This window comes from Oryctolagus cuniculus, chromosome 7 (genome assembly GCF_964237555.1).
Source record: "Oryctolagus cuniculus chromosome 7, mOryCun1.1, whole genome shotgun sequence".
NCBI classification, from domain to species: Eukaryota; Metazoa; Chordata; class Mammalia; order Lagomorpha; family Leporidae; genus Oryctolagus; species Oryctolagus cuniculus.
The window spans coordinates 68,412,806-68,440,470 of NC_091438.1; the positions used below are offsets into that span (position 1 = coordinate 68,412,806).

Sequence of the window (27,665 nt, forward strand, 5' to 3'; positions counted from 1 at the left end):
TCAAATACATATAAATAAATAAACTTTAAAAAAAAAAAAACAAAAAAAAAGGAACACTCCAATTGACAGAGGATGTCTCCATTTGAAAGGGTACTTCAAACTGTAAAAATGCATTTTATAAAAATTATGCATGGATTACAAAATTTTTATAATTAAATTTATTTTAATTTCATTTCTATATGAAGCACTCTCATACTCATATATGTAAATATATACACAAAGAGTTATATAGGAAATAAAACATAATTTAGAGATATGTACTAGATTTACTGGTAAGCAATAAGTTGGCTCAGTTCATCTCTGAGAACACTTTTAACACTATGCCTGGTATTCTCACAAATACTCAAATACTGAAATATTAGAACACATGTGCTTGGGGCAAAAAACAGACAGTAATCTGTATTAACACAATTAACAAAAAGCATGGGGAAAAGAAAATTATCAGAGGTTTGATATTCCAAAGGTCTAAAATCGACATGCTATGCTGCTCAGATGTAGAACAGACGTTGGATAATCATAGTATCAGCAAGTATATTATCAAAGGGTAGGAAGACTCATTCATCAACAGCGTCTTCATTCTTCACAAAAGCCTCTTTCAACACTCACAATCAACTAGCAGGGAGTAGAAATAGATGGGGATGAAAGAATAAAATTGCAACAACGATGAATGCAGTTTTTTTTTCAGTGAATTTTCTTTTAAGTAAAATATTATAGGATATATAACATGAATTTTAAAGTACTGAAAAAAGAAAAAGAACTACTAGCCTTGTTGTTTGCAAGGTCTAAGTTACTCCCAAATAGTAAATAAGGCTCTGAGGGCATCACAAGTGATTAAGACCAATAGGCCACCATTAGCTTACTTCTAGAGAATTAACGGCTTAAAGAGAAGAAAAATTAGTAGGAAAATCCTTCAACAGCAATGCACCCTAGTGGTCTGAATGAGGTACAGTAATGTTCTTTCTGAAGTGCTTAATTTTCTTCTATGTGAGACTGAATATAATAAAGTCCCCTGTGTTTAATTAAACCATCTCACATTTCTATACATGTAAAATATAGTTATATGCATGTAAGAATTTGACATAAAAAGTATAGTTAAACTCTTACACTCACTCCAAGATCAGCAGTAGATACATAATGTAGATTATACTCAGGCTTTCCAGATTCCATTACTCTGTCCCCTACTCGCTCGGGTTAGTTCTGTTTTAGGACAATGGTTTGGTGCCTTCTATTGAAGTATTGGAAGCATCTTTATATTAGCACAAACCATTTAGAGATTTCATGTTTAACAGAAAAATCAATAGCGTTAGAAACACGAGTTCACCAAGTGACGTGACTTGGGTTACTTCTTGACTATGTTCATAATGAATTAGCTTTTCTTTTTAAAAAAATATTTATTTTACTTGAAAGGAAGAGTTTGCAGAAGGAGAGGCAGAAACACACAGAGAGAGAGAGAGAGAGAGAGAGAGAGATCTCCCATCTGCTCGTTAACTCCCCAAATGGTTGCAGCGGCTTGGATTGGGCCAGGAGGAAGCCAGGAACCAAGAATGAACAAGTCTCCCATGTGGGTGCAGGGCCCAAGCACTTGGGCCATCTTCCACTGCTTTCCCAGGCACATTAGCAGGGAGCTGGATCAGAAGTGGAGCAGCCGGGAATTGAATTGGCATCCATACGGGATCCTGGCTCTGCAGGCGGCGGCTTAATCTGCTACACCACAGCGCCAGCCCCACAAATAAGCTTCTTAACAGATTTATTTATTTATTTATTTGAAAGGCAGAATTACAGAGAGAGTGAGAGAGAGATTTTACATCTGCTGGTTCACTCCCCCAATGGCTGCAACAGCTAAGTCTGGGCCATGCTGAAGCCAGAAGCCTGGAACCCCATCTGGTTCTCCCACGTGGGAAGCAATGGTCCAAGGACTTGGTCCTCTTCCGCTGCTTTCCTGGGCATCTTAGCAGGGAATTGGAATGGAAGTGGACCAGTAGGTGCCCTTTTGGGATGCCAACATCAGAGGAGGTAGCTTAACACTCCTCCAGAATGCTGGCCCCCAACATATTAGTTTTTCAAAAGGAAATAAAATTATATAGGTACTAGTAGTCTTAGTTTCCCCTTCAACAAATATGTATTGACATCATAATTTGTGATGGCATTTGCAAATACAAGGCTGAATAGCAGGCCATCTCGCTCTACTGTCAAGAAGCTCACAGTTTAATGTAGACAATGAGCCCATAAGTAGATTGCTATAGCACTGTTAAAGGCCTACTGCTTGGCAGGCACACTGCCTGCTGTTTTGCTTGTGTTAATTCTAATCTATGCAAGAACTCTGGGACAGGCATTTGTATTGGCAATGTTAAAAATGCTCACAAAGTTTATATTAACTTGCTAAAGATACATATTGGAGGTAATAACTTTGAATCCTAGATTTCTTCCTCACATAATGATGCTTGGTACATACAATAATATATAAATTTCCTAATATCTCAAAAAGCTTAATTCAGTGAATAGAACCAGCATCCACTCAATTGTAAAAAGAAAGAAGTCAGAGAGTCATTCTTGATTCTTCCCTGAACTTCATCCCCTGCTGCAATCATCATGTCGTTCTTTGCCCATCTCCTTGGTTTCTCAAACCCACCTCTCTCCTGTATCCTCACTTCCACCACTCTGTTCTAGAGCATCATATTTCATTTCTCAGGCAATGGCCTCCTAATCCCTTGCTTTCGTTGAAGTCATCCCCTCTCCAGCACACTAAGCATTTAGTGAAATATTTCTCAAATAGAAATCTGGCCATGGTACTGTTGTGTTTATTGGTTTATCATTACAACAGAAACCAAACACCTTTGCATGGTTTTCTGGAAGAAATGAACTCTGCATGATTCTCTAGCCCTCTTCAAGTTCTCATCATGCACTCACCATAAACTGTAGCTGTTCTAATCATTTCAGTTTCTCAGTTGTTCATGCTTTTCACTTCCTGGACAGTGAGCTTGTTTAGCCTTTCATGTAATGCTTTTCCTCCCAAATGTACCTATTCCAGCAAGTTTTCACTTCACACAACAGACATCAAGCCTTTTGGAGAGTCTTCCCTGATGGCTCTTCAATCTGGTTGGATTCTCCTTGCGTGGTCTCCCAAAGCCCCTGACCACAATCTCCCATGACACTTAGCTAAGTAGAAAATCCCCATATAATTTTAACATATTTTTATTTTAGCGAATTCCCCCTGCTCTGAGAGGTCATAAACCATTTACATTCTGTTCAACTTGATCTTTGATGACAATATACCCAAAACATAGTAGGCAAGAATTAGTGTTAGAAGAGTGTGTAGGAGCAAATCTTTTTAATAAAATGACTTTAATGACTCTCAATAAATGAGTATATATAAAATAGAAAACATAGCTATTGATAACAAAAGTATGGCCTTTATTCAGCTTTGATTTTGTTGCCATCTTTTCTTCCTTTCCTGGCAATACAATCTTATCACAAAACACCTGAATCTCTGTTCTACTTATTACTTAAATAAAGAGATATTTGTGGCTGTTGCTGTGGCATAGCAGGTAAAGGTTCCACCTCTTAGCTGCTACCTGGCATAGCAGGTAAAAGCATCCCTGATGGGTGGTGGTTCACTTCCAATCCAGCTCCCTGTTAATGGGCTGGAAAAAGCAGCAGAAGATGGCCTGGGTTCTTGGGCCCCTGCACCCATGTGGGAGACCTGGATGGAGCTCCTGCCTCCTGGCTTCTACCTGGTCCAGCTCTTGGCCTTTGTGGGCATCTGGGGAGTGATCCAGCAAATGGAAGGATGGAAGATGTTCTCCCTTTCTCTCTCCCTCTCTCTCTCTCTTGCTTCTCCTCCTCTTCTCTTCCACCTCTTTTCCTTCTTCTTCTTCTTCTTCTTCTATTCTTATTCTTCTCTCCCTCTCTCTTTCTCTCAATTTCACATTGTCTTTCACATAAATAAATGAATCTTGAAAAAAAAGAAATGAATTAGAAGACATTTACAAGCATAGTCCCTCAAATTTATTTGAGGAGAACTTCAAAGCAGTCATCATATAATTATTGTCCCCCAGACTCTAGCTATTAACAGCAATGGCAGTTTCTCCAGTGCCCATTCAGCTGATGATTCATTATGTTAGAACTCAGGAACCTAGTTATTTAGGCCACATTTTTGGGCATTTGATAAATTTTACCATAAATTGATTTATCATTACTCTTTCCTCTTCTCTAACATTTTCCTCAATTACAATTCTTCATTTGGTTGTTAAATAGGTCTCTCCCTAAAGATAAATTCATAGATATTTTTCCCAGAAAAGATAAAAGCAAGAATTCAGGCAATTCTCTAAATGATTAGAAGGATAAAATTGCATTTGCAAAATTGGAATTGTTTAGATAGAGTTGTATTATTCTCCACCCCATTTACCAGATAACTATGGGAATTTTTTTTTTGATACTTATGCCAGTATGGCATTCTTTGTTCTTATCCCCATTTGTACCTCACCTGCATAATTATATGCAAATAAAATGTTAAATAATATAAAGAAATTTTATTACCAGATGCATGATAGAAGGAAATTTACTTTAAATATCTTTAATAAATAGGCTTACTTCTTAAGGCCACTGAATTCTCCAGTGGCCTAAGTACAAAGAAACAACATTCTATACATAATTACATTCACTATTCAATTTCATTTACATAAATGGACGTGTTCTTAGGATTCAAATCCATCTAGAAGTCACTAGTCCCAGATACTATAAAATACAATTGCATATTAAAGAAATGAACAACAGAGAGGACAGATGGTTTCTACGCTTTGTTGATCCAAACATCTGATCATCCTGATGAATCCCAAATGATATTTTTTTCTGAGCTACCGATTGATAAATATGGATTGTGACTGATCATAAAAATTTAATGTATAAAAATCATCAGCAAAACAAAATGGTCACTTTCCTCAATTACCTATTCAGTATGTTTTCTAAATATACAATATATACATAGGCAATATGTTATAAATAGTAATGTTTTCCTGTGTCAGACGACATACAGCAGATCATAACAGGAGAAAATCAATGAAGCAAGACTCTTAACTTCCTTGTTTCCCATCTACCTTTGCAGGAACATTTGTCTTCTGAGCATTTGAGGAAATTATCATTTCTGTCGGCAATGGTTTTCCTCATTGGAAGCAGGATTAAATTGAAAAAGATAATGATGTGTTTGAACAAAAGCTAGTTTGGAGTATCTGAGAAACAGAAATGATTTTTTGACTGCTTTTTTTACTTTATTTTTCTATTTTGTGTGCTCTCTTAGAATCTGAGTTTACCTCTGTTTCTGTAACATTAAAGTCCACAAAAATTATAATGAAAAGAAGTTTTATAAATCTTTCCAAATTTAATTTTCATAACTTAATTTGGCAACATTATTTTAATATAGGAAGATAAGAAGCATTTGTAGGGGAAGATTCTACTGGGAAGAATCAACAATGGGAGGTCTTTCTGATTTTTACTTCTGGGAATAAAGGTACATGATGTCGATGATGACTGTGATCATGTGTTTTAAAAAATAAAATGGCAAATTCTGCCTTCTTTTCTCATCTTGCTTCCTACTAGTGTACCAGGGAGGGAGGCAGTGGGTTGTGGCCCTATAGTTGGGTCACTGCCACCAATGTTGGAGACCCACATGGAGTTCCTGGTTTGGGGCATTAGGCAGGCCCTACTCTGGCTCTTGTGAGCATTTATGTGGTGAACTAGCAAATGGAATATATCTCTCTGTCTGTCTCACCTTCCATGCTGCCCCTCTTTCTGTGAAATAAATGAGCAAATAAATAAATTCTTTTTTTATAAAAAAAGAAAAATATCATGCTTTAGAATTTTCATTTTATAGATAAAGATACTCCATTCCAAAGAATGAATGCATTGTCCAGCATTACATAATAGCATGATACTGTGGCCTAGATTATAAACTAGATTTTCTAATTTCCACCTTAGTTTTTTAACCTGGGTAAAATATACTGCACAAAGAACATATTCTGAGAAACTACTGGAGGTGAGAACAGACAAAAACATACAAATACACAAGGATAGAAAGAGTCGTGATTATTCATGGTTACTAAACAGATTAAGTAACCATCTGCTCTTTGACTGCGTTTAATTATTCTCTTTCACATGATCAGTTTCTACCTCTCTACTAGATTACTTTCAGTATAGTACTTTCACACACACACACATACACACACATACACAAAACAAAACTTCCTTTTTTTCCTTTCTTTTTATAAACAAATTTCACTTATTTCATATATACAGATTTAGGATCATAGTGATACTTCCCACCTTACCCACCCTCCTGCCTATACTCCCATTCTTCCTCCTTAATTCCTTACTTTTTACAATGATCTATTTTCAGTTTACTTTATACTCATAAGATTAACTCTACACTAAATAAAGAATTTGACAAATAGTAAGAAGATAAAAAATCATTCCTCAACAGTAGAGACAAGGGCTATAAACAAACATTTAAGCTCAAAATGTCAATTTCACTCTTATACATTATATTTTTGTTACTCTAATAGTTACCACAGATCAGGGAAAATATATGATATTTGTCTTTTGGGGGCTGACTTATATCACTAAGTATAATGGTTTCCAGTTGCATATATTTTGTTGCAAAAGACAGAATTTCATTCTTTTTTTATGGCTGAGTAGTACATGCCATAATTTCTTTATCCAGTCATCAGTTGGTGGACATCTGGCTTGATTCCATATCTTAGATACTGTGTATTGAGCTTCAATAAACATGGGACTACAGATAATTCTTTTATACACTGATTTCATTTCCCAGGACTAGGATTGCTGGTTCATATTGTAAATCTATTTTCAGCTTTCAGAGGTATCTCCATATTGTCTTTCACAACAGCTGTGCTAGTTTACATTACCATCAACAGGTGATTAGGGTACCTTTTTCCCCTCATCCTCACCAGCATTTCTTGTTTGTTGATTTCTGTATGAGAGCCATTCTAACTGGGGTGAAGTGAAATCTCATTATGGTTTTGATTTGCATTTCGCTGATGGCTAATGATCCCGAGCATTTTTTTCATATGTATGTTGGTCATTTGAATAATTTTGAAAAATGCCTGTTCAAGTCCTTTGCCCATTTCTTAACTGGATTGTTTTGTTGTTGAATTTCTTAAGCTCTTTATAGATTCTAGATATTGATCTTTTATCAGTTGCAGATTGCAAATATTTTCTCCCATTCTGTCAGTTGTCTCATTACTTTGTTAAGTGCTACTTTCCCCAGTAACAAAGCTTCTTAGCATAATGTAATCCCATTTGTCTGATTTTACTTTGATTGCCTGTGTTATTGGAATATTTTCCAAAAAGTCTTTGCCTCTACCAATGTCTTGCAATTTCTCCAATATTCTACTCTAGTAATTTATAATATCAGGTCATAAATTTAGATTCTTGATCAATTTTAGTTTATTTTTGTATAAGTTGTAAGGTAAGGGTCTTATTTCATTCTTCTGCACACAGAGATCCAATTTTTTGCACCATTTATTGAAGAGGCTTCCCTTAATCCCTGGATGGATTTTAGCTCTGTTGTTAACAATTAGTTGGTTATAGATATAGGGATTGATTCCTGAGGTTTCTCTTCTGTTTCATTTGTCTACATGTCTGATTTTCTGTACCAAACTGGCACATTTTAAATCTCCCTCTCAACTAGATTACTCATATATATATATATATATATATATATAAACCTCTTTCATATACAACAGCAGTAACATCAGGATAATGGGAAAAAAATTCCTGTCTTCTTGTTTCCCTATTTCTTCTCCCTTAGAAGTATCTTTTATAGCTGATACTTTGCTTATAAACATTTCAAATCAATTACAATCCAAATTTGGCTCTTACTACTCTTTCCGTTTGAGTCCTGTGATCACCAGTGACTTCTTGTCCAATGTCATGATCATTTCTTCTATCTTATTTGCTAAACATCTCTGTAGTATTTACTATGGGTGAATACCGCATCCTTTCTTCTTTTGGATTTATGAATTCTACACTAATTTTTCTATCCCACTTACAGTTTCTTATCAGGATCCTTTGCTGGGCTTCATAAATATTTTGATTTGTAGATCTGTTCTGGATACCTTTGTTTTCTCTATATATGCCCTCACTCAAAGATAATGTGCGGTGTTTGGCTTTCACTATTGTCATTACACTGAAGACTGTCAAAACTCTTTCTTCAAAGAGTGTCTGCCTCCTAGTTTTATATATGATCTCTATTGGCATGTACAGTGTCCATGAAAAACCAGAAATAGCCATGCTGAATTCTTGATTCTTCCTCCCCAACCTGTTACTCTCCCAGTCATCTCATCTGAGTAAATGACAATATAATCTACATATCTGGACAAACCAAAAATGTCCATGCTATCTTATAATAATTTTGAGTTGATATTTTTATATCCCCTTTTACTCTCCATCCTCACATCTAATCCAAGGCTTAGTCCTGACAATTTTACCCTTGAAAATATACCCCAAGCTACCTGCTTTTCTCAGTCCCATCAGAGTTTCCATCATTGCTCACCTGAACCAATGTGATAACCTGTTAATAGGACTTTTTGTCTACTCTCTAACTCCTTTGTAATTTCCCATACAGCACGTAGAGTGATCTTTTTAAAAAATGTAGCTCCTGTTCTTTCACTTATCTTCATTCTCCAATGGCTTTCAATCGTATCTAGAAGAAATTCAAATATTCACCCTGATTTACAGACTTCATAAACTATACTATTCATCCCCACAACATCTTCTTTTCCATGAGTGTTCTAGGTACTGTGGTCTTGGGTTTCTCTTAATTCACCAGTATTTTCCAGACTTTAGGCTCTTGCAAGAACCATAGTAATAGCTAATATTTCTTCAGTTTGCCAATATGTATCAAACACTATGCTAAACCCTTAGTATGAAAGTCTTATTTAATATTCTCAATAATACTTTGAGATATATGTTGTTACTGAGAGGGTTAGAAACCTCATATTCCTCAGAGAAATGGATAGAATCAGGATCCAAATCTAGGCAGTCACACGTTTTAACCTTTGACCCCTCCCCACCACTTTAAGATGCTGCCTTACAAAGCTGATTACTAAATGGCTAAATCTAATGAAATGCCAACCCACTGGACAAACTAGACAGTGAAGTATCTTTACTTTCAACTTATGATTCCGTGGCTGACTTCTTGTCATTTGGATCTCAGCTTAAATATCACACTCTCTGAAAGGTCTTCCCTACTCATTGGTCCCCAGTCTCAAGCAGTCCCGTAGCCACTGTTTATCAAATTGTTCTATTTAAATGTCTATATTACATTTAATCCTACCTTACACATTTATCTCGTTTGCTTGTTATCTACTCTCTTTTTCCATGAAAATGTAAGATTTCTAAGAACAGAGGTATCAAGTCTTGCTTTTCACTGTAACTTCAGTATCTAACACAGTGCTTGCTGCTCAATAAATTTTACCTGAAGCAATGAATAAATGTGTGACTGAATGAAAAACTCCACATCCAAAAGCCTTTTTTAGTCACCTAAGGGTTTGCTCTCTAAGGTAGGGTTGACTGATGAATCAATTACTCCCACCAAACACATTAAAAGAGTCAGTTAGCCAACAATCATTCCACCAAGTTCATCTAAGGAAGAGCTACTTTATTTTTAAAAATTCTTAGAGGTTTATTTATATATTTGAAAGTCAGAGTAACAGAGATAGAGGAAGAGACGGAGACATATTGCTTCCATTGGTTCACTCTCCAGATGGCTGTGACAACCAGGGCTGAGCCAGACTGAAGTCAGAAGCCATGAGCTTCATCTGGGTTTTCTACATGGGTGCCAGGGGTCCAAGCAATTGAACCACCCTTCACTGCCTTTCCCAGGCAATTAGCAGGGGATAGGATCAGAAGTGGAGCAGCCAGAATATAAGCTGGCTCCCATATAGGATGCTGGTATTGCAGGCAGCAGCTTTACCCGCTATGCCACAATGCTGGCCTCTATATTTAAATAGTTTTATTTACTTATTTTCACTTATTTTTGAAATGCAGAGTACAGAATAAAAAATAGAGACAGATCCAGAGAGATTATTCACCTGCTAGTTCTCTCCTCAAATGCCCCCAACAGCTAGATTGGGCCAGACCAAAGCCAGTAGCCTAGAGCTCAATCCAGGTCTCCCATATGTGTGGCAAAAACCCAGAAACTTGAGTCACACTTGCTGCCTCCCAAGTTGGGAGTAGCATTTGAACATGTGGATGCAGAATCCCAAGTGGCAACTCGACCACTCCACCAAATGCCCATAAAGAGAAACTTTTTATTTTTTTAAAGATTTATTTATTTATTTGAAAATCAGAGTTACAGAGAGGCAGAGGCAGAGAGAGAGAGAGAAAGAGAGAGAGGAGAGAGAGAGAGAGAGAGAGAGAGAGAGAGAGAGAGACAGGTCTTCCATCTGCTGGTTCGTTTCCCAGTTGACTGCAACGGCCAGAGCTGCGCAGATCCCGATCCGAAGCCAGGAGCCAGGAGCTTCTTCTGGGTCTCCCACATGGGTGCACAGGCGCAAGGACTTGGGCCATCTTCTACTGCTTTCCCAGGCACATTAGCGGGGAGCTGGATCGGAAGTGGAGCAGCTGGGTCTCAAACCGGTGTCCATATGGGATGCCGGCGCTTCAGGGCAGGGCGTTAATCCACTGTGCCACAGCGCCGGCTCCCCAGATTTGTTTACTCAGAAGGTATGACTTTGGTAAGGTAAAATACAAGAAGGTGTTAGAAAGACAAAGCCTGTCATTGCATGCTGTGATTCACTGCACAGACGGGAGTGATCCAATGGATGACAGACATGAAGGATACATGATGGAGAGAGGGTTACTCATAGGCAAATCAGAGAATGTGAAATGCAAAGTTCATACATATTCATAGGATTTTTTCCTGGCTACAGACTTAATGTGGAGGCAGACCACATGGTTTCACAAGTATATATTGAAAATTGTTTGCATTTAACTTAAAAACCTAGGCACGAGGCCGGTGCTATGGTGCAGCTGGTTAAGCCACAGCTATAGCGCCTGCATCCTATATGCCCGTAAGTTCAAGCCCCAGCTGCTCCACTTCTGATTCAGCTCCATGCTAATGTGCCTGGGAAATCAGCAGAAAATGGCCCAAGTTCCTGGGCCCCTGCACTCAGGTGGGAGACCTGGAGGAAGTTCCTGGCTCCTGGGTTTGGCCTGGGCCAGACCCAGTCGTTTGAGTCATGCGGGAACTGAACTAACAGATGAAAGATTCCTATCTGTGTATCCGCTCTCTGTAACTCTGAATTTCAAATAAATAAACCTTAAAAACAAACACTGAAAGGTTAAAGTATATAAAATTATACTGACTTACTAGAATGTAGGGATAATTCTCCTTCATACACACAAGATAATTACCACTGGGGCTCGCATTATGTTTCAGCCTGTACAGCCACCGCCTGCAACACTGGCATCCCATATAAATTCTGGTTTATGTTGCGGCTTTTCCGCTTCTGATTCAGCTCCCTGGTAATGGCCTGGAAAAGGCAGTGCAGGATGGCCCTAGTGCTTGGGCCCCTGCAACCCACATGGGAGGCTTGGATTGAAGTCTCAGCTCAGCCCTGGTTATTGTGGCCACTTAGGAAGTAAACCAACAGATGGAAGATCTCTCTCTCTTTCTCTCTCTCTCTCTCTCTCCCTCTCTCTCTCTCTTTCCCTCTTTCCCTTTGTCTTCTATGCAATAATTATTTTCAAATAAATAAATAAATCTTTAAAAATTAATTTTAAAAACAGATAATTAGTACCAAGGCATAAGTGCAATACCAAATCAGTGAAAACTGGGAAGAAATTAATTTCTGATCTATTTGTCTAGATCTATATTTCTAGACATCGACCTTCATATTTCACAGAAAACAAATTATGGGAGACAGTTAAACTTGTGTCTGTGTTTTACAGTTTATGGGAATGTTTTGCAGAAGGAAAGTAGAGATAAATTTGACTTAAGATATATTTCAACTTATCTAACAAAGCTGTCTTAATGGAAGAAGTGCAACTATATGTTATGCTACTCAGGGCTGAATTTATATAATTTATTTTTATATCTACAAATATTCACTGTACTCATCCATTTCTTCTCAGTAAAATGTTTTCTGAAATAATTTCATCACAAAAGTTACAATGCAAGATGTATCTTGTCTCCCTGTTCATCTACATTCCCAGCACCTAGCATAGTCCTGGTAGAAAATAAATTGTCAGTAAATGAGTGCTAAAATGTCTAGACAGTAACTGTTTTTTTTTTGTTTACTATCTAACATATTTCATCTAAATGATTATAAAGAGAAAGTGAAGTCTTTATGTGTGTGTGTGTATGTGTGCATAATTTTTTGAAAGGCAAAGCAACTGAAAGAGACAGAGAGCTTTCACCTGCTGGTTCACTCCAAATCACTGATAAGGGCTGGACCAAGGTCAGAACCAAGAGCCAGGAACTCCGTTTGGATTTCCCATATGGGTGGCGGGATTCCAGTACTTGAGCCCTAAACTGCTGCCTCTCAGGCAACATGCTGACAGGAAGCTGGATCTGAAGCAGAGAAAGAACTGGATCTCAAGAATTCTGATATGGGATTCAGGTATCCACCTAGTAGATGAACCCAATGTGCCTCCACAGAAGTTTTTATTGTAGATCTCAGAAGCTTTTAAGCCATCATAGGAATTCTGTCCTAATTATGGATCTAAGTAACCTGAGTCTCAGTAGTGTCCCTTAACTGTCATAGACAATACTGGGTCCAAGTCAGTCACCACCAAAGCCAGGACGCCCCAAGCCACTGCTGTGCTGCTGAGGGTTGTTTGACAGCACTGATTAGATGAGCACCATGGTGCAATTCAAGACAGTTCTTTTTTAGATTTTTACTAACCCATCCAATTCTATTCATATTAAAGTGAATTTCTACTTATGGAAACCCAGTGAATTTATCAGTGTATGGAATGTGCATATATTTGAATCATGGAGGTTAATATATTTTTGCTTTGTCTATATCATATTTTAGTCTGTCCAATGAAGGCTACCTGCGGAGAAAAGAGCATTTTGCTAATAAGGCAGGTTGAATGTTTCGTAATATAATTTAGCCATCTAAAATGTTAAGCAAAATTCTATAACTATCAAATCTCTATTCATCTTCAATACAGAAACAACTTGAAGCCACCGTAATCCCATACTGCTTGCCTTCTCATTTGCCTATATACTCTGGGCATAAAGTTTTCTGAGGATGAACATCCTCTTACATTTATGTGTCATAGTTGAGATGTTATATTGATCTGTATCTTGAACAAATAACTGATTTATAGGATTCTATGTATTTTTTTAAATGATCTTGAAAGATCATTTATTTTCAATATATGCTTTAAGATGTTTTACACTAATTCCCTTGCCCCCACCCCACATCATAACTGGTGGGTCTTCAACAAAAGCATATTTTTCCCAAGATCATAATCACTTAACTACTTTGAATTAAAATGAACATTAATTCTATTTCAATAATGTGCAAAACATCTTTTAATACAGCTCCTAAACATGTACTACTGACTGTAATAACTCATTAGCCTTTGTTGACATCTATATTAAATTAACTGATAAATGTTTTAATGCAGAGTAAGCATGCTAGTTTTGTAAGGCTGAAAGGGTTAAAAGAAAGATATTGACTTGTAGTATAGAGCTAGAATCCTGAAAAATACAACTTCAGTCTTCAATCTAGTCTTACAGAATGCAAACCAAATTAAAACGTAGACTATTCAGAGCTTCTAATTTTGAAGACTGTTTACATCTCCCATTTCTACCTGTGTATTAGCTCTGCAAGGAAGCATGGCATATAAAACCTGGAAGTAATTTTTCAATAGGCAATAAATAAATGTGATTTTTACTGTGACAATTTAATAGCTGTTAAGTTTTTGCAGCTATTTTAATCTTTTTAAATAATAATGTAAATATTATGCACACATGGCTAGAAAATTGTGTAGTATTGTGTAGTTACAAGGAAAAAGGCTCTAAATGAAAACCAACAGTTTCCTTTTTTCAGCTCTGTTCTCTAGAGGCAACCACATTGAACAATTTAGCTGTAGGGCTTCTGGTTAATCCCGTATTTCTAGTAATATGCTTATTTTTCCAATTGTTTTTGGTTTATCACTTTTAGACATTGCTTATTGACTTCCTGCTCTGTAAGATGAAAATTTAGATTACTTAGTAAACTTCATTTTCCTTCTTTCATTTATCCTCATAATAGGCCTTTACAACTGTTCACAGTTTCACCCTTATCAATTTTATAACTCAAGCCTCACGTTTAAATAGTCACTATTTTTTCTTCAACTACAGGAAAATATCTTATGATCAGATATTTTAAATATGAAGATGGCTACGCCCTGTATCACTTATATTCTCATATCACATTTTATAATTCCGTAACATTGTGAGCTTTACCTTTTTTCTGTTATCCTGACTAGAAATGTTTTGTCTTTGCCTTTCACAGAACAGATGAAATGACTCCCAAATATTCTGTAATGAGTTTGTAGGTCAATTCTGTAAGTTAAACATGAGTGTTTATATTATTATGACAATGCATACATAATTCATTGGCAACTAACTGGTAACTCAGACATACTCTCCTAGTCTCTAAGTGAAATATTTTAATATCTCTGCAATTCAAAGAATACACTAGAGTTAAGTTCAGATGACTTCTTCTACGCCAATTATTGCCTTACCACACCCAGTTGTTCTGGAGGACATCATACAGTCAGCCTTCACTGATTTCTGATACCTCTTAGTATTCTTGTCCATCCTGGATTACTTGTTCTCAAGGCTTAATATTAGCACAGGTGTAATCCTGGGACAGGAAGTCCTTGTTTTCCTGTTCTCTTGTCTTCTGTCACTTTACTCACTTCGTTTGCTGTTATATATCCTCAAGTAACTTCCTAGGAAAGAATGCATTATAGCTACACTTTTGGAGAACTAATATGTCAGGAAGTATTCTTTTCATATCTTCAGCTGATTTTTTTCCCTAAATATAAAGTACCTGATTATTGTCTTCCAGCAGTCTTCCATGACTGGTGATAAGAAGCCCAGCTGCAATGTTGTTTCTGTACATTTGCTTGTGAAAAGCTCATATTCTTTGAAAGGTTTTCATTTCAATTTATTCTTAATCTTATAACATTTCCTAGTGATAATTTAGATGCAGATCTTGTTTTTATTTATTAAGGTATATCCTTATACTCATAATATTTAAGAAAATTTTCCTGTATAATTTCTTTGACAAATTTCTCCACTCCTTTTTTTACTCCTTTCATTCTGTAAACCTGTTCTTGAGGTGTTGGACTTTGGGAACTGATTCTATTTTCTTCCATATTTTTAGTTTATTTTGAGGGATAAATTTTTATTCAAATCTATTCATTTTTCAATGTAATCATATTCTTGTTTCCAGTAGTTCTTGTGGGTGTGTTTTCCTTTTCCAATATGCAGTATACAGTACAGAAATCTTTCTGAAAATACTGGGGTATCTTCCGCTTTCTGAACTCTCTGAATTATCTTTTACTGGGGCCCTGATTTCATTGCACATTCACCATGATTATTCCTGTTACACAGTTTTTTAAAATATCTTATTATTCTTGATTGTCCATTAATTTTTAAAGACTTGAACAATACATCTTCAAAACCCTCTGTATTTAAGTAAGGCATGACAGTTCTGTGCATGGCAAGCAGGCAGAGTGAGTGAGTACCCATGTCATTATGCAGGAGGCTTTGTTCTGTGCATCCAATACCTGTGTTAGCTGGCCTAAGCCTTCATGTAATCAGCACAACTGTGTAGACATCATTTAAAATCTGTCTCCTGGAGTCCTGTAGCTATGAACAAAAAGGGAATCATTTGCTCTGTAGGCACGATTTCTTCAGCAGCCTTGTTGTCAAGGCCCTGTCTCATTCCCAACACGTGTATCCCTGTGGGTCCAAGTCCCTTACTTCTCTTTTTCAAGGTAGTGTGTTTCCCTCCCCTGTTGACTTCCCCTTCACAGACAGTGCTGCACCTCACTGTCCTCAGACTTTGATGATCACTCTCCATCTCCCCTGCCTTCTAGAAATTTGTTAAAGCTGCCACACTGATGGATCTTAGGCCATTCTCTTCATTTTGGGTTTATGTGTTTGTTGTTTTTTCTATGTTTTACTCCTTTACTGTTATTTCAGTGAGATCATGGAAAAGGAAAAATCATGTTTTAGTCCTTCATCTCAAGCCAGTATTACTTTCTCAGGATTAAAGAAAAAATCACCTATTTCATTTTGTGCTGTGTATTGGAAGAGGGTGGTGTTTTCTGTTCATTACAACCTACACACATTTGGTATTTTCATACTGTTATCACCTGTTTGATTAGTAATATTTACTTAGTTGTCTTTAAAGATTGTATTACTTTATTTATTGCATATTTAGGTATTATACTCCATGAGGTCCATTCAAAATATGCTAATATTTTACTACTTCAGCTTGACACTTCTATAACCATAGGCTGTTCATTTATTTACCACAAGTTGAGCTGACTTACTTCAAATATGTTTAACCCAAAGTTTTGCTATTTAATGTAGATAATGCCATAAAGTCTTCTGAAAAATTGGCCTCTTTTATCAGGTCTGAATAAATTATAATGTAACTCATTATATCGTGTAAAGATGCCATCACATTCAATTTCTTTAAACAGGGGAAAATTATTCAATTCAGGTTTCTTGAAATGCTAGGGATTACTAAATTAGTAGTTACCATGCATTGACTTCCTACCTGCACTACTTATTATTCTGCCAGTTGTAAATTATTCCCATAAGGAGCACATATAGAGAAAAATGAGCCAAAATAAACTTCAAGCTGCAGTCATCTTTGCCTCTGATTTGCTTTGGGTATTTCTTTTTTAAGCACAGAATAACCAATAAGAACTAACTACAAGTTTATACATTTTGATGATAGACAAAGGAAAATGGGAGATACATGAAACAAGACTAAAATAAATAAACAAAAAAATGGTATAAATATTTAGGAACAGACACTCTTTTTTTAAGATTTTAATTATTTATTTGAGAGGTAGAGGTACAGACAGTGAGACGGAGAGACAGAGAGAAAGGTCTTCATTCTACTGGTTCACTCCCCAGATGGCCACCACGGCCAGAGTTGCACCCATCAGAAGCCAGGAGCCAGGTGCTTCCTCCTGGTCTCTCATGCGGGTGCAGGGGCCCAAGGACTTGGGCCATCCTCCACTGCTTTCCCAGGCCACAGCAGAGAGCTAGATTGGAAGAGGAGCAGCCAGGACTAGAACCGGCACCCATATGGATGCCAGCGCTGCAGGAGGAGGATTAACCTACTGCACCACAGCGCCAGCCTGCAGACACTCCTTTATTTAGACCAGAAATCAATGTTTTACTTTTATAAAAAGTATCAATGTAAAATAATTATTCATATTTATACGCAACAGTGTGATATTTCAACATAGGCATACAACATGTACTGATCGAATCTGAAAATCATCATTCTCATTTCCTTGACACTTCTTTATGTCTGGAGGTTTTGAGTTCCCTCTCTTAGTTCTTCACAATATATAGAAGGTACTGTTATTCTGTTAATGTGATCTGTGATTACCACACTGTGCTGTAGACTACTAAAACATAATCCTTCTATGTGTCATTCAACCTCTTGTGTCTCCCTTTCCTCATCTTGGTTTCTAGCTCTATAAATCACTATTTTAAGTTCAGATAGCCCAATTTTAGCTTTCAAATATGAATGAGAATGTATAGTACTTGTCTGTGCCTTGTTTATTTCACTTATATATGTCTTTCAGTTATTTCCTTTTTGCTGCAAATTGACAAGATTCCGTACTCCTCTATACCTGGATAATAGCCCATTTTAAATACAGAACATTATTCATTACTCTATTGAAAGACATAAAAAAACTGTAATACTCCACTGAAAATCTGTTAAAACTGATAAATTCAGTGAAATCACAGAATGCACAATCATTATACAAAAACAATAGTAGTTTTTTACAGCAATAATGAACTTACTGATACAATAAATCAATAAACTCTTATTCACTATAGCTACAAAAAAATAAAATAGGAATAAATTTAACCTGTGAGGTTGAAGATCTCTAAAATTCAAATCCTAAGACATTGATGAAAGAAATTATAGAGGATCCAAATAAAATGGAAAGATATTCATGGTCATGGATTGGAAGAGTTATTATTACAATGACCATAGTCCCCAAAGCAATGTACAGGTTCAATGCAATCCCCTTTCAAGTACTAATGACACTCTTTACAGAAATAGACAATCAATCCTAAAATTCGTATGGAGCCACAAAAGATCCAGGAGAGTCAAAGTGATCCTGAGGTGGTTGAAATTGCTAGAACTATTACAATGTGTGTCTTTGTCTACCTTTAAAACATATTACAAAGCTGCAGTAACCAAACAACATGGTACTGGCACAAAAACAGGAACCCAGAGCAATGAAAAAAAAAAAACAAACAAACAGAGAATCCGGAAATAAATCCTGATGCACACTGCCTGCAAAATGATTTTTACAAATATGCCAAGAACATAACATGGAGAAAGTATAATCTTTCCAATAAATCATGCTGGTAAAACTCTTTTTAAAATTTTTTGTTGCTATATATGCATGCATTTTATGTAGGAAAAATGGCATTAGGTTCCTACATCTTACCATATGCAAAAAAATGAGCTTGTCAAAGACCTAAACATAAGACCTGAAGCTACAAAATTATACAAGAAAGGGAAAGTGTAAGCAAAAATAGTTTTTGGAAAAGACTGCAAAAGCACAAAAATTAAAATTAAAAATAGTGAAATAGATTGTATATCAATGTAAGAAGTTTCTGGATAGAAAAGGACACAAAGGTCAGCATTTACTGTCAGTCATATAGTTCTTGATAATGTGGGAAGCAAATGACTTAAAGTTTCCTATTTTTAAAGTAGTGTAAAAAGGCCTGGATTTGTTTGATTTTGCTCCTGAAATTTATGAAGCCCAAGCCATTCTTGGGATTTTATTTATAGCCATACTGGGAAAAATATCAAACATTTCATGTAAGTCATTATTTTTTCATCATATATTACATCCCTACCTCTTCTACTGCATATGAATTATAAGTCTCAGGGCTTGAATTTTGGGGGTTGTGTTCCTTGCATGTTCATGGCTGTCCTATCCATCCCTATACAAAGAATTTATCCTTCAAAAAATATACCTCTTCCAGGCACACAGTGATTGGATTTTTTATTGCTCTACTCCATAAGGATATCTATCATGGGAGCTGTTTATTCACTCCCACAAACTGAAAATCATCTTGTAGCTTTCTTTCTGGTTTATGTAAGTCACCCAGGGGAAGGACAGGCATTGCTGTTCACCAGGTCAATAGGTCCATTGGCAATTTGTTTAAATTTTTCTGATAAATTACTTTTCAAAAAGCAGCTGCTGAATTGATATGAAAATGACTTTTCCTCATTTGTTTATTTCGAGATTGCACACATCATTTCCCACTTTGAAATTGCAAACTTAAACTGTAGAGTTTGAAAAAACTACTACTCAATCAAATTTTGGTTAAATGAACAGCACCCAGTATGACCTTCCATTCTGAGTATGTGATATAAATCCCATGAAATTGCTTTTAGAATCTATGTCTTTGCTGATGGTATGAGTGTCTCTATTGGAATTGTTAGCTATGTTTACTCAACAGGATTCTGTTTCTCTAATTTCAGCATGTGGCAAATTGATGAAAATCACAGGCCCAATTACAGTCAAGACATCTGGAACCCGATTTGGTGCTTGGATGACAGATCCTTTAGCATCTGAGAAAAATAACAGAGTATGTTGTTTCCACAAATGCCTTTTCTTAGAACTATGCTTTATTTACACCTTTTCCCTGTTGGACTATTCATTTTTCAGGGCTGTTAGTTTCAACTTAAAAAGTATTACATCATTTACAAGTATTTGCCATTTGATAATATTAATATATCTAAATATATTTTATGAACCTATTTTAGTACAACATTCTCTATTGTAATTCACTAGTATACTGATTCTAATTTCTTAATTTTCATCTTATTTTATGTTTAAAAATGATGGATTATAAGCATACCAATTTTTCAGTATATTCTTTCTAGACTCCTCTATTAATGTGAATGACAATAGCACTAAATATGTGAAAAATTCAAAACCAAGCCAATTCATTAAATAAGCTAAAATATCTATGGAGTCTAAGGACAATTTTAAAGAAACAATAACAAAACTTTTGGGAACTTTTGACAATAAGTTGACATTGTCTACATTATGTGAAGTAATATGCTAAAATTTACCATAGCTCAACATATGTTCTATTATGCAACTCATTATCCAAATTAAGTTTTTTCAAGAGCTCCATCCAAACTAGTTGTTAAACTAGTAAAATAGCTTCATTAAAAGGTATTTGTCAGTTCCTCACACATGACAAATGCTCAATAAGTGGTCATTCCTTCAGTTCTCTTTTAGGCTGGTGTCCTTTCTGCATTTGTTTTTTTCTTAATGATATGGTGATAATTTTCCTTGTGCCCAAATTTTAGACTATATTTTTAAAGATGGATTATATAAATATCACTTATATAAAAATGTTCATCAGATTCATAAAAAAGATATTTGTAACTATAATCTGGTTCAATGAACAAATGTTATTTGAAGGTTCTGTGGTACCCAACGAGGGAAGATACGTTATATATGTAAAACTATACCAACCATTTTTTTTACAGAGCAAAGTTTGCAATAAACATAATTTTCTGAAGGTTAAATATATTTCTGTGATTTATAAGGTGACATAATCTGTATTGATAAATGTTTGGCTTGTTCAGTGGTCAAAAATCTAAAAATTAAGGAAAAACAAAAGTAACCTCAAGTCAATAAAATCCATGTTTCTTTTCCGCATAAACTAAACCAATATTTTTATAACTTTAGAGTTTTCATGTTATCACAGGCAGCAGGTCAAAAGTAAGATAATGTGGTTTCAGGAGCCTGAGAATTGTGAAATGTCTATTTGGGAATTCTTTGAAAAGTACAGAATTTAGTCACCCCATTTCTTTCTTTTTTTTTTTTTTTTCCTTCTTAGGTCTGGTACATGGACAGTTATACTAACAATAAGATTGTCCGTGAATACAAATCAATTGCAGACTTTGTCAGTGGGGCTGAATCAAGGACATACAATCTCCCTTTCAAGTGGGCAGGAACTAACCATGTTGTCTACAACGGTTCACTCTATTTTAACAAGTATCAGAGTAATATCATCATCAAATACAGCTTTGATCTGGGGAGAGTGCTTGCCCAACGAAGCCTAGAGTATGCTGGTTTTCACAACGTTTACCCCTACACCTGGGGTGGATTCTCTGACATCGATCTAATGGCTGATGAAATCGGGCTGTGGGCCATATATGCAACCAACCAGAATGCAGGCAATATTGTCATCAGCCAGCTTAACCAAGATACGTTGGAGGTGATGAAGAGCTGGAACACCGGCTACCCCAAGAGAAGTGCAGGGGAATCTTTCATGATCTGTGGGACACTGTATGTCACCAACTCCCACTTAACTGGAGCCAAGGTTTACTATTCCTATTCCACCAAAACTTCCACTTATGAGTACACAGATATTCCCTTCCATAACCAATACTTTCACATATCCATGCTTGACTACAATGCAAGAGATAGAGCTCTTTATGCCTGGAACAATGGTCACCAGGTCCTATTCAATGTCACTCTTTTCCATATCATTAAGACTGAGGATGACACATAGACAAACGTGACTTCTTTTCACTGATATAAACAGTGTCATTCGTGATAAACTCTATAGGACCCCTTCTATTGTTCTTTACTGTAACTTTGCATCATTTCTCCAAAGCAGAACATTTTATTGTAAAGTTGGTGTTAAAAAAAATAGCTGACCTATGTTAATCTGTTGGAAACACATCTTAACTCCTAAATTTACAAGGCCTATCATGTCTTGTCATGAAAAGCACTAAAAAGAGTTTAAGTGGCTAAAGTCATAGTTTTGCAAATGATTGATGATCTGCCTTATATTAGAGTCAGAGACTAATGGTGGCTTAAATGCATGAATGTCTTTTTTTTTAAAAAAACTCTGTCATTTTTTACTGTCTTTTGCTCCACACCAAGAAATATTTTGGTAGGAAATAGGATTTTAAAAAAAAGCACTTCCCCCTCCATTTATTTCTAAAAAAAAATCAAGGATTTAATTTATATGGAAAAATAGTATTAATCAATTTGCTGTTAACACAATTCTCTGATGAGGTGCTGTACAGTCATTTTTAAATCTCTTGCTAGCATTTTATTGGCAATATGTATTTCTACCATTGTAATCACCATCGTACAATTGTATCTATTCACTTCTGTGAACGCAAGTACTATTTTTTATAAAATGCACTGAAATTTATCCTCAGTAGTTATTTAAATGTTCAAGTGTAGGCAAGAAGGATTTTCATGGCTCACCCCTTTTCATAAGTATTATAAACTAAACAGAAAGTCAAATTAGGTATCTTCCATTGAGTCTTCATTTTACTCCATTTGCAGATCCACTGAAAATGAAGGTAAAAATCTGTTTCACTATTGCTAAGTTAACTCTATTTACTCCACTGAAAGGAACTCATAAAAATGCTTGCAGAAGTTATACCCAAGTCATAAAAATTGGATTTGGATTGACTCTAGCTATTTATTATACATCAAACACATTTTATTCTATACAATGAAATACACTGGTAAATAACATATTTACACACAATTTGCCATGGAGCACTAGGCTAATCCTCCGCCTGTGGCGCCAGCACCCCAGGTTCTAGTCCCAGTCAGGGCGCTGGATTCTGTCCCGGTTGCTCATCTTCCAGTCCAGCTCTCTGCTGTGGCCTGGGAAGGCAGTGGGCCCTGCACCTGCATGGGAGACCAGGAGGAAGCACCTGGCTCCTGGCTTCGGATCGGCGCAGTGCGCCAGCCACAGCGGCCATTTGGGGGGTGAACCAACAGAAGGAAGACCTTTCTGTCTCTCTCTCTCTTTCTCACTGCCTAACTCTGCCTGTCCAAAAAAAAAAAAAAAAAAAAAAAAGCCTATGAAGCACATATGAAAACTTTTAATTATTTTATCTGTTAAATCCTCTAAATTTAGATGAATATCACTGGAAAGTTATTGGCAGTGTTTTCGTAAAAGAAAATGATGGAAGATATTTGGGAGTTGTCTGTGCAGTTTCAAATGTATAAATAACCAATTCAGAAAATAAATGAGAAGGCAACATCTTGATACACTGATTCACTATATGTACAGAAACAATATAGCCAACAAAAAGAAACTTAAATAATATTTTTATCTTAATAATCTTTCAAAGTATACAATTAATATATATATATATGAAAAACAAAACATGTTATTAAGTTTGGATATATTTTCCATGTATTAAAAATACTTCCCTAAGGCAGCTTTATGGAAACTATTATGGGTTAGTTTAACATTTAAAAGTCTATTCTATAATAAATATATTACTTACATTATTGTAAATCTTTGGTTTTACACATACTGAATACCACAATTTTCTCTGAGAAATGAGTATATGTTAATTCACATAAGGTATTGGATAAAAATGCTGATATTTAAGAGTATTTCATTTCAAGTGAAACATCACTTTAATGTATGTCACTGCCAAAATTATAGGATTAAATAACCCATTCTTGAAACTATTCACAAAGATTTAACTAATATTTCTTTCCTTTTTTTACCTACAAAAAGGTAGCATGATTGAATGACCACTCTGGATCCTTTAGCAATGTTCTTCTCTTTTAAAAAGTTTATGCAAGTTCTCCTTCAGTATGGGAGTTGGAAAATTTAGGAGGTTCATTTATTGTTGTACACACATATAAAAATAATCAGTCAAATCTTTGTGTTCCAAGAGTTTGTATGAGGCAAGAAAGTCACATATGAGTTTCAGAAATGAATGAAAATTCAAGCAGATGGCCTCTAATAGATATCTCTCCATTACTTGTCTTTTAAAAGTGATGTTATATGGTATCATACACATTCAAAATCCGGTGGATCACAGCTTATGTGCGAAGTATGCAGCTTTTGAGTACTTTATCGTTTTCTATGTAAGCTTTCATCGCCATATCCAATTTATAGTATTTGTGCTACTAAAATAAGAGCAGAATTTATTAGTGTCACTGGAAGTGGGGTTAACATGAGTTTAAAAATGTGATTTGCATTAAATATTTACAAATTAAAAGCATTTTCTTAATGAATTATTATAGGTTTTGTGCCTGAAATAAACAAGAACTTACTCTAATCACTGTTGTTTTTAAATCTCTGAAACTAAAATAAATTTTATCAAATAATGTGTATTTCTAAATCATCCATATAATTCAAGCAGTAAATATGTTGAATCTCAGAAACTTGTAATCCTAAGTAAACTGTGTAACTGATATTTTCTGAATTAATTAATTAATCTGATCATTAGCAAACTTTCATGTCATTCAATAATAATATGTTCGTGGTCTGATTGTGTTGTGTGTGTTATTTGTATTTGTGGAATAAGGATCAGAAATGTTATTCATTGCATCTAAACTTGTATGTATGAGTATGGAAAATGGTAGTGTTTCAGTGCATTACCACTGTGTAGAGCTAAAAAGAGAATATAATGCAATTGAATTCCTTTCATTGAATTATGAGCGATTAGTTTTGATCTTCCATAAACCCCAAATATTTGATTCTTATGATCACACTCAGAGTCATTTAAACTTTATCAATAGTACCATTTGTTCTGCTGAAATATTGGCTTCAAAAAATAATGTTAACTACTTATCAATCCTTACTCTAATATCAAACACAGCTCCATATCTATTAAAGAACTACCAAACTTACAAGTACAAATTTTTCTGGAAGAAAATTATTTTAGAATGTATATAAATTGTATGGAATGTATGTAAAATTTAGAATGTATATAAAATTGTGATTATATTCATTAAAAATAGTTATTCCTCTACTAGTATAAGTTTTACATATAATAATCCTTTAGCATTATTCCTCATAAAGAATAGATAGCTTAATTTTTTAAAAACCTTGTCTTCTTGACACTCAGTATTAATAGCACTGTTTGTTCAAATGTTAATTTGAATGCAATTGGTATAAAATTGAAAGTGTTGCTTCAAGTTAAAGTAAACATGAAAAAATATCATTGAAGTATCTACACAAAATACCTTTTCAAAATAAGATAATTATTAAAACAAAAAAATCAGCATCTTACTGATTTGATTGAGTAGCTATGATTATATCCTTTATCACATATACAAATTGAGTTTCCTTAATTTGATCAAAGTGTGGACAATTAGAAGCAATGTACTTCATCCTCTCCGTCACTGCATAAGTGGACCAAGGACAGAGCTACTATAATGTGGTCTCCTAAGTATTAGTACCACAGGCAGGGGACATGAATTAAAATTTGATTGCTATAGGATAACACAAAGTCTTACTCACTGATTGTTTATAGCTAGAAATGGAAATTTCTAGAAAGGCTCAGAGTCACTGAATATTACTCAGTTCAATGGACTATATATGGAATTATTTCTGATTCTAAAAGCTAACTAAACTCAGCATAAAAATGTTAGGGATTTGTCATGATCAGTCCCTTCAGAGAAGGTCTGGAGCTTAATAAAATATTTTTTAATTGTTGAACTTATACTTGGAAAAAATACAATGAAAACATGCTTATGAAAGAAAGACCAACTTCATTGATATTTTCATTACTTTTCTAAGAACTGATGAGTTCAATCATCAAAATCTATTTAATAGTGAATAGAACACTATTCACTATATGATTTACCCAATGAAAAAATAATCTTCTCCAAACTGTCTTTATCAAGCAGATATATTTGACTCCTATCTTGAAATTATATTATGTGGTTTATCTCTTTTAGGTTGATTTGTTCCATCAGGCTTAGAGGGATTTTAATCCTGTTTGGATTCTGCCTTGTCTACAAAATGTCAAACTGGTTAGCATAAAGCTTATCCCCTTTGAAGCTCAGTTCCTCAAATGTCAAATTAAGTTTTAAAAATATAGATTATTATTAAACATGACTTGAATATAAAATAAGAGCATAAAGTTGTACCTTATCAAGAGTATATAGTAACTTTCATAACTATGGCCACCTTAGAATATTATTCCTAGTTAGAGATGTAAAGCAATTTGGTAGATATGAAAGAGTTCTCAGAAACATCTACGGGCTAAAAGAGTTTTCTGATTAATTACACACATACAATCATATATACATATATGCGGTTCAGTTCTAGATTGCACCCATAGCAAATCCAAGAAGAGCCTCAATATGTTTTTTTTTTTGTAATGACTAAATATTGCTTGTATATGTCATTCCCTAACAGAATTCAGACTTGGAAACAATGTGTATCAGTAGATATTTCTGGAAAATAAACATTATATGACAAAATCCTTGAAAATGGAACAAGAATTGAGCTGAATGAAGAAAATACTGGTCACTTTCAGTTTCAGCATGTCATAGAAGTTTCTCAAACTGCAATAATACAGTTGCTACAGTAACATTTCAGCCAGTTGTTTGTCTACATCATTCTTGAGATTACATGAATTCCTATAGATTCCCAATTTGTAGTCTACAGACTTTGCTTCTAAGCAATTCTGAATCATTTGTTTTGAAAAATCATTAAGTAAAACCATGTACCAACTTATGGTCTATATGCTAGGAATATAGCTGTCAACAGATTAAGTCATTATGTGCTTTCATTGTTGTGAAAGCAGAATGAAACAACACCAAAAATTAGTGAAAAGGAAGTTCTCATTGTATGAATTGCTATGAAAGACATTTTAAGAATCTATAATGAGTGACTCGGTGTTTGCCAGGGGCAGGATAGAGTAGGGAATGATATTTAGAGAGCCCAGTTGAAGTACAAAATGATATTTAGAGAACCTGCTGCTCCTCCGCACGCGGAGGAGCCGCACTAGACCGGACGCTTGATGTTCCCCTTTTTTACAAGTCCTTTCTATAGTAAAGTAAGAATAAGTAAACAGCAAACTCCCAAAGCAAGAATGAGTAGAGAGAAATGAGAAAGAACGAAGCAACGAACTTCCCCGCGAACTCTCCAACGCACTCTCCAACCAACCCACACCACCATGCCGTCTCTCTCCTCCTATATAGTCCTCTCCACCAATCCGTGCTCTGCTACCCACACGCCGAGCGCGCTGCTCTCCTCCAATCAGGAGCGGCTCCTGCAGCTTGTCAAGTTGGTGAGAGGCAGCTGGGTAGAAGCTGTTTGCTCCTCTCCCAGCGCCATATTGTGGGAGAGCAGATGCATAGAATAAGTCTTAATTCCAGTAACAGTCTAGTCCGAGTTGCTCCCCACAGAACCCAGTTGAAGGAGGTATCCCGGCGAAGCAGGGAGGCCCCTCCCCTGAAAGAATAGAATGCCAGCGTCCGATCCTCGTGAAAAATTTGACATCATCCTCCTGGTTACCTGAGCAAAGTATTCCTAATCTTTCCCTGTGTCAGAATCTTTGTTTGTTTTTTGGTCTGTATCTTAAAGTTCAAGAATGCACTTC

The 27,665-nt window shown here is 35.5% G+C and overlaps 1 protein-coding gene across 2 annotated transcripts in view; it reads left to right on the top strand.

The window, feature by feature from the left end:
* The window catches only part of OLFM3 (olfactomedin 3), a 217,595-nt gene extending 192,996 nt beyond the window's left edge, over window positions 1–24,599 (top strand). The window contains exons 5-6 of one of the 2 annotated variants that reach the window (XM_008264808.3): window positions 19,791–19,897; window positions 21,167–24,599. In XM_008264808.3, the coding sequence (XP_008263030.1) occupies window positions 19,791–19,897; window positions 21,167–21,844 (785 nt within the window). In that variant the 3' untranslated portion in view covers window positions 21,845–24,599. The remainder of the gene's footprint in view (window positions 1–19,790; window positions 19,898–21,166) is intronic. The other variant, XM_002715827.5, reaches the window with a different exon arrangement.
* The last annotated feature ends 3,066 nt before the right edge of the window (window positions 24,600–27,665 follow it).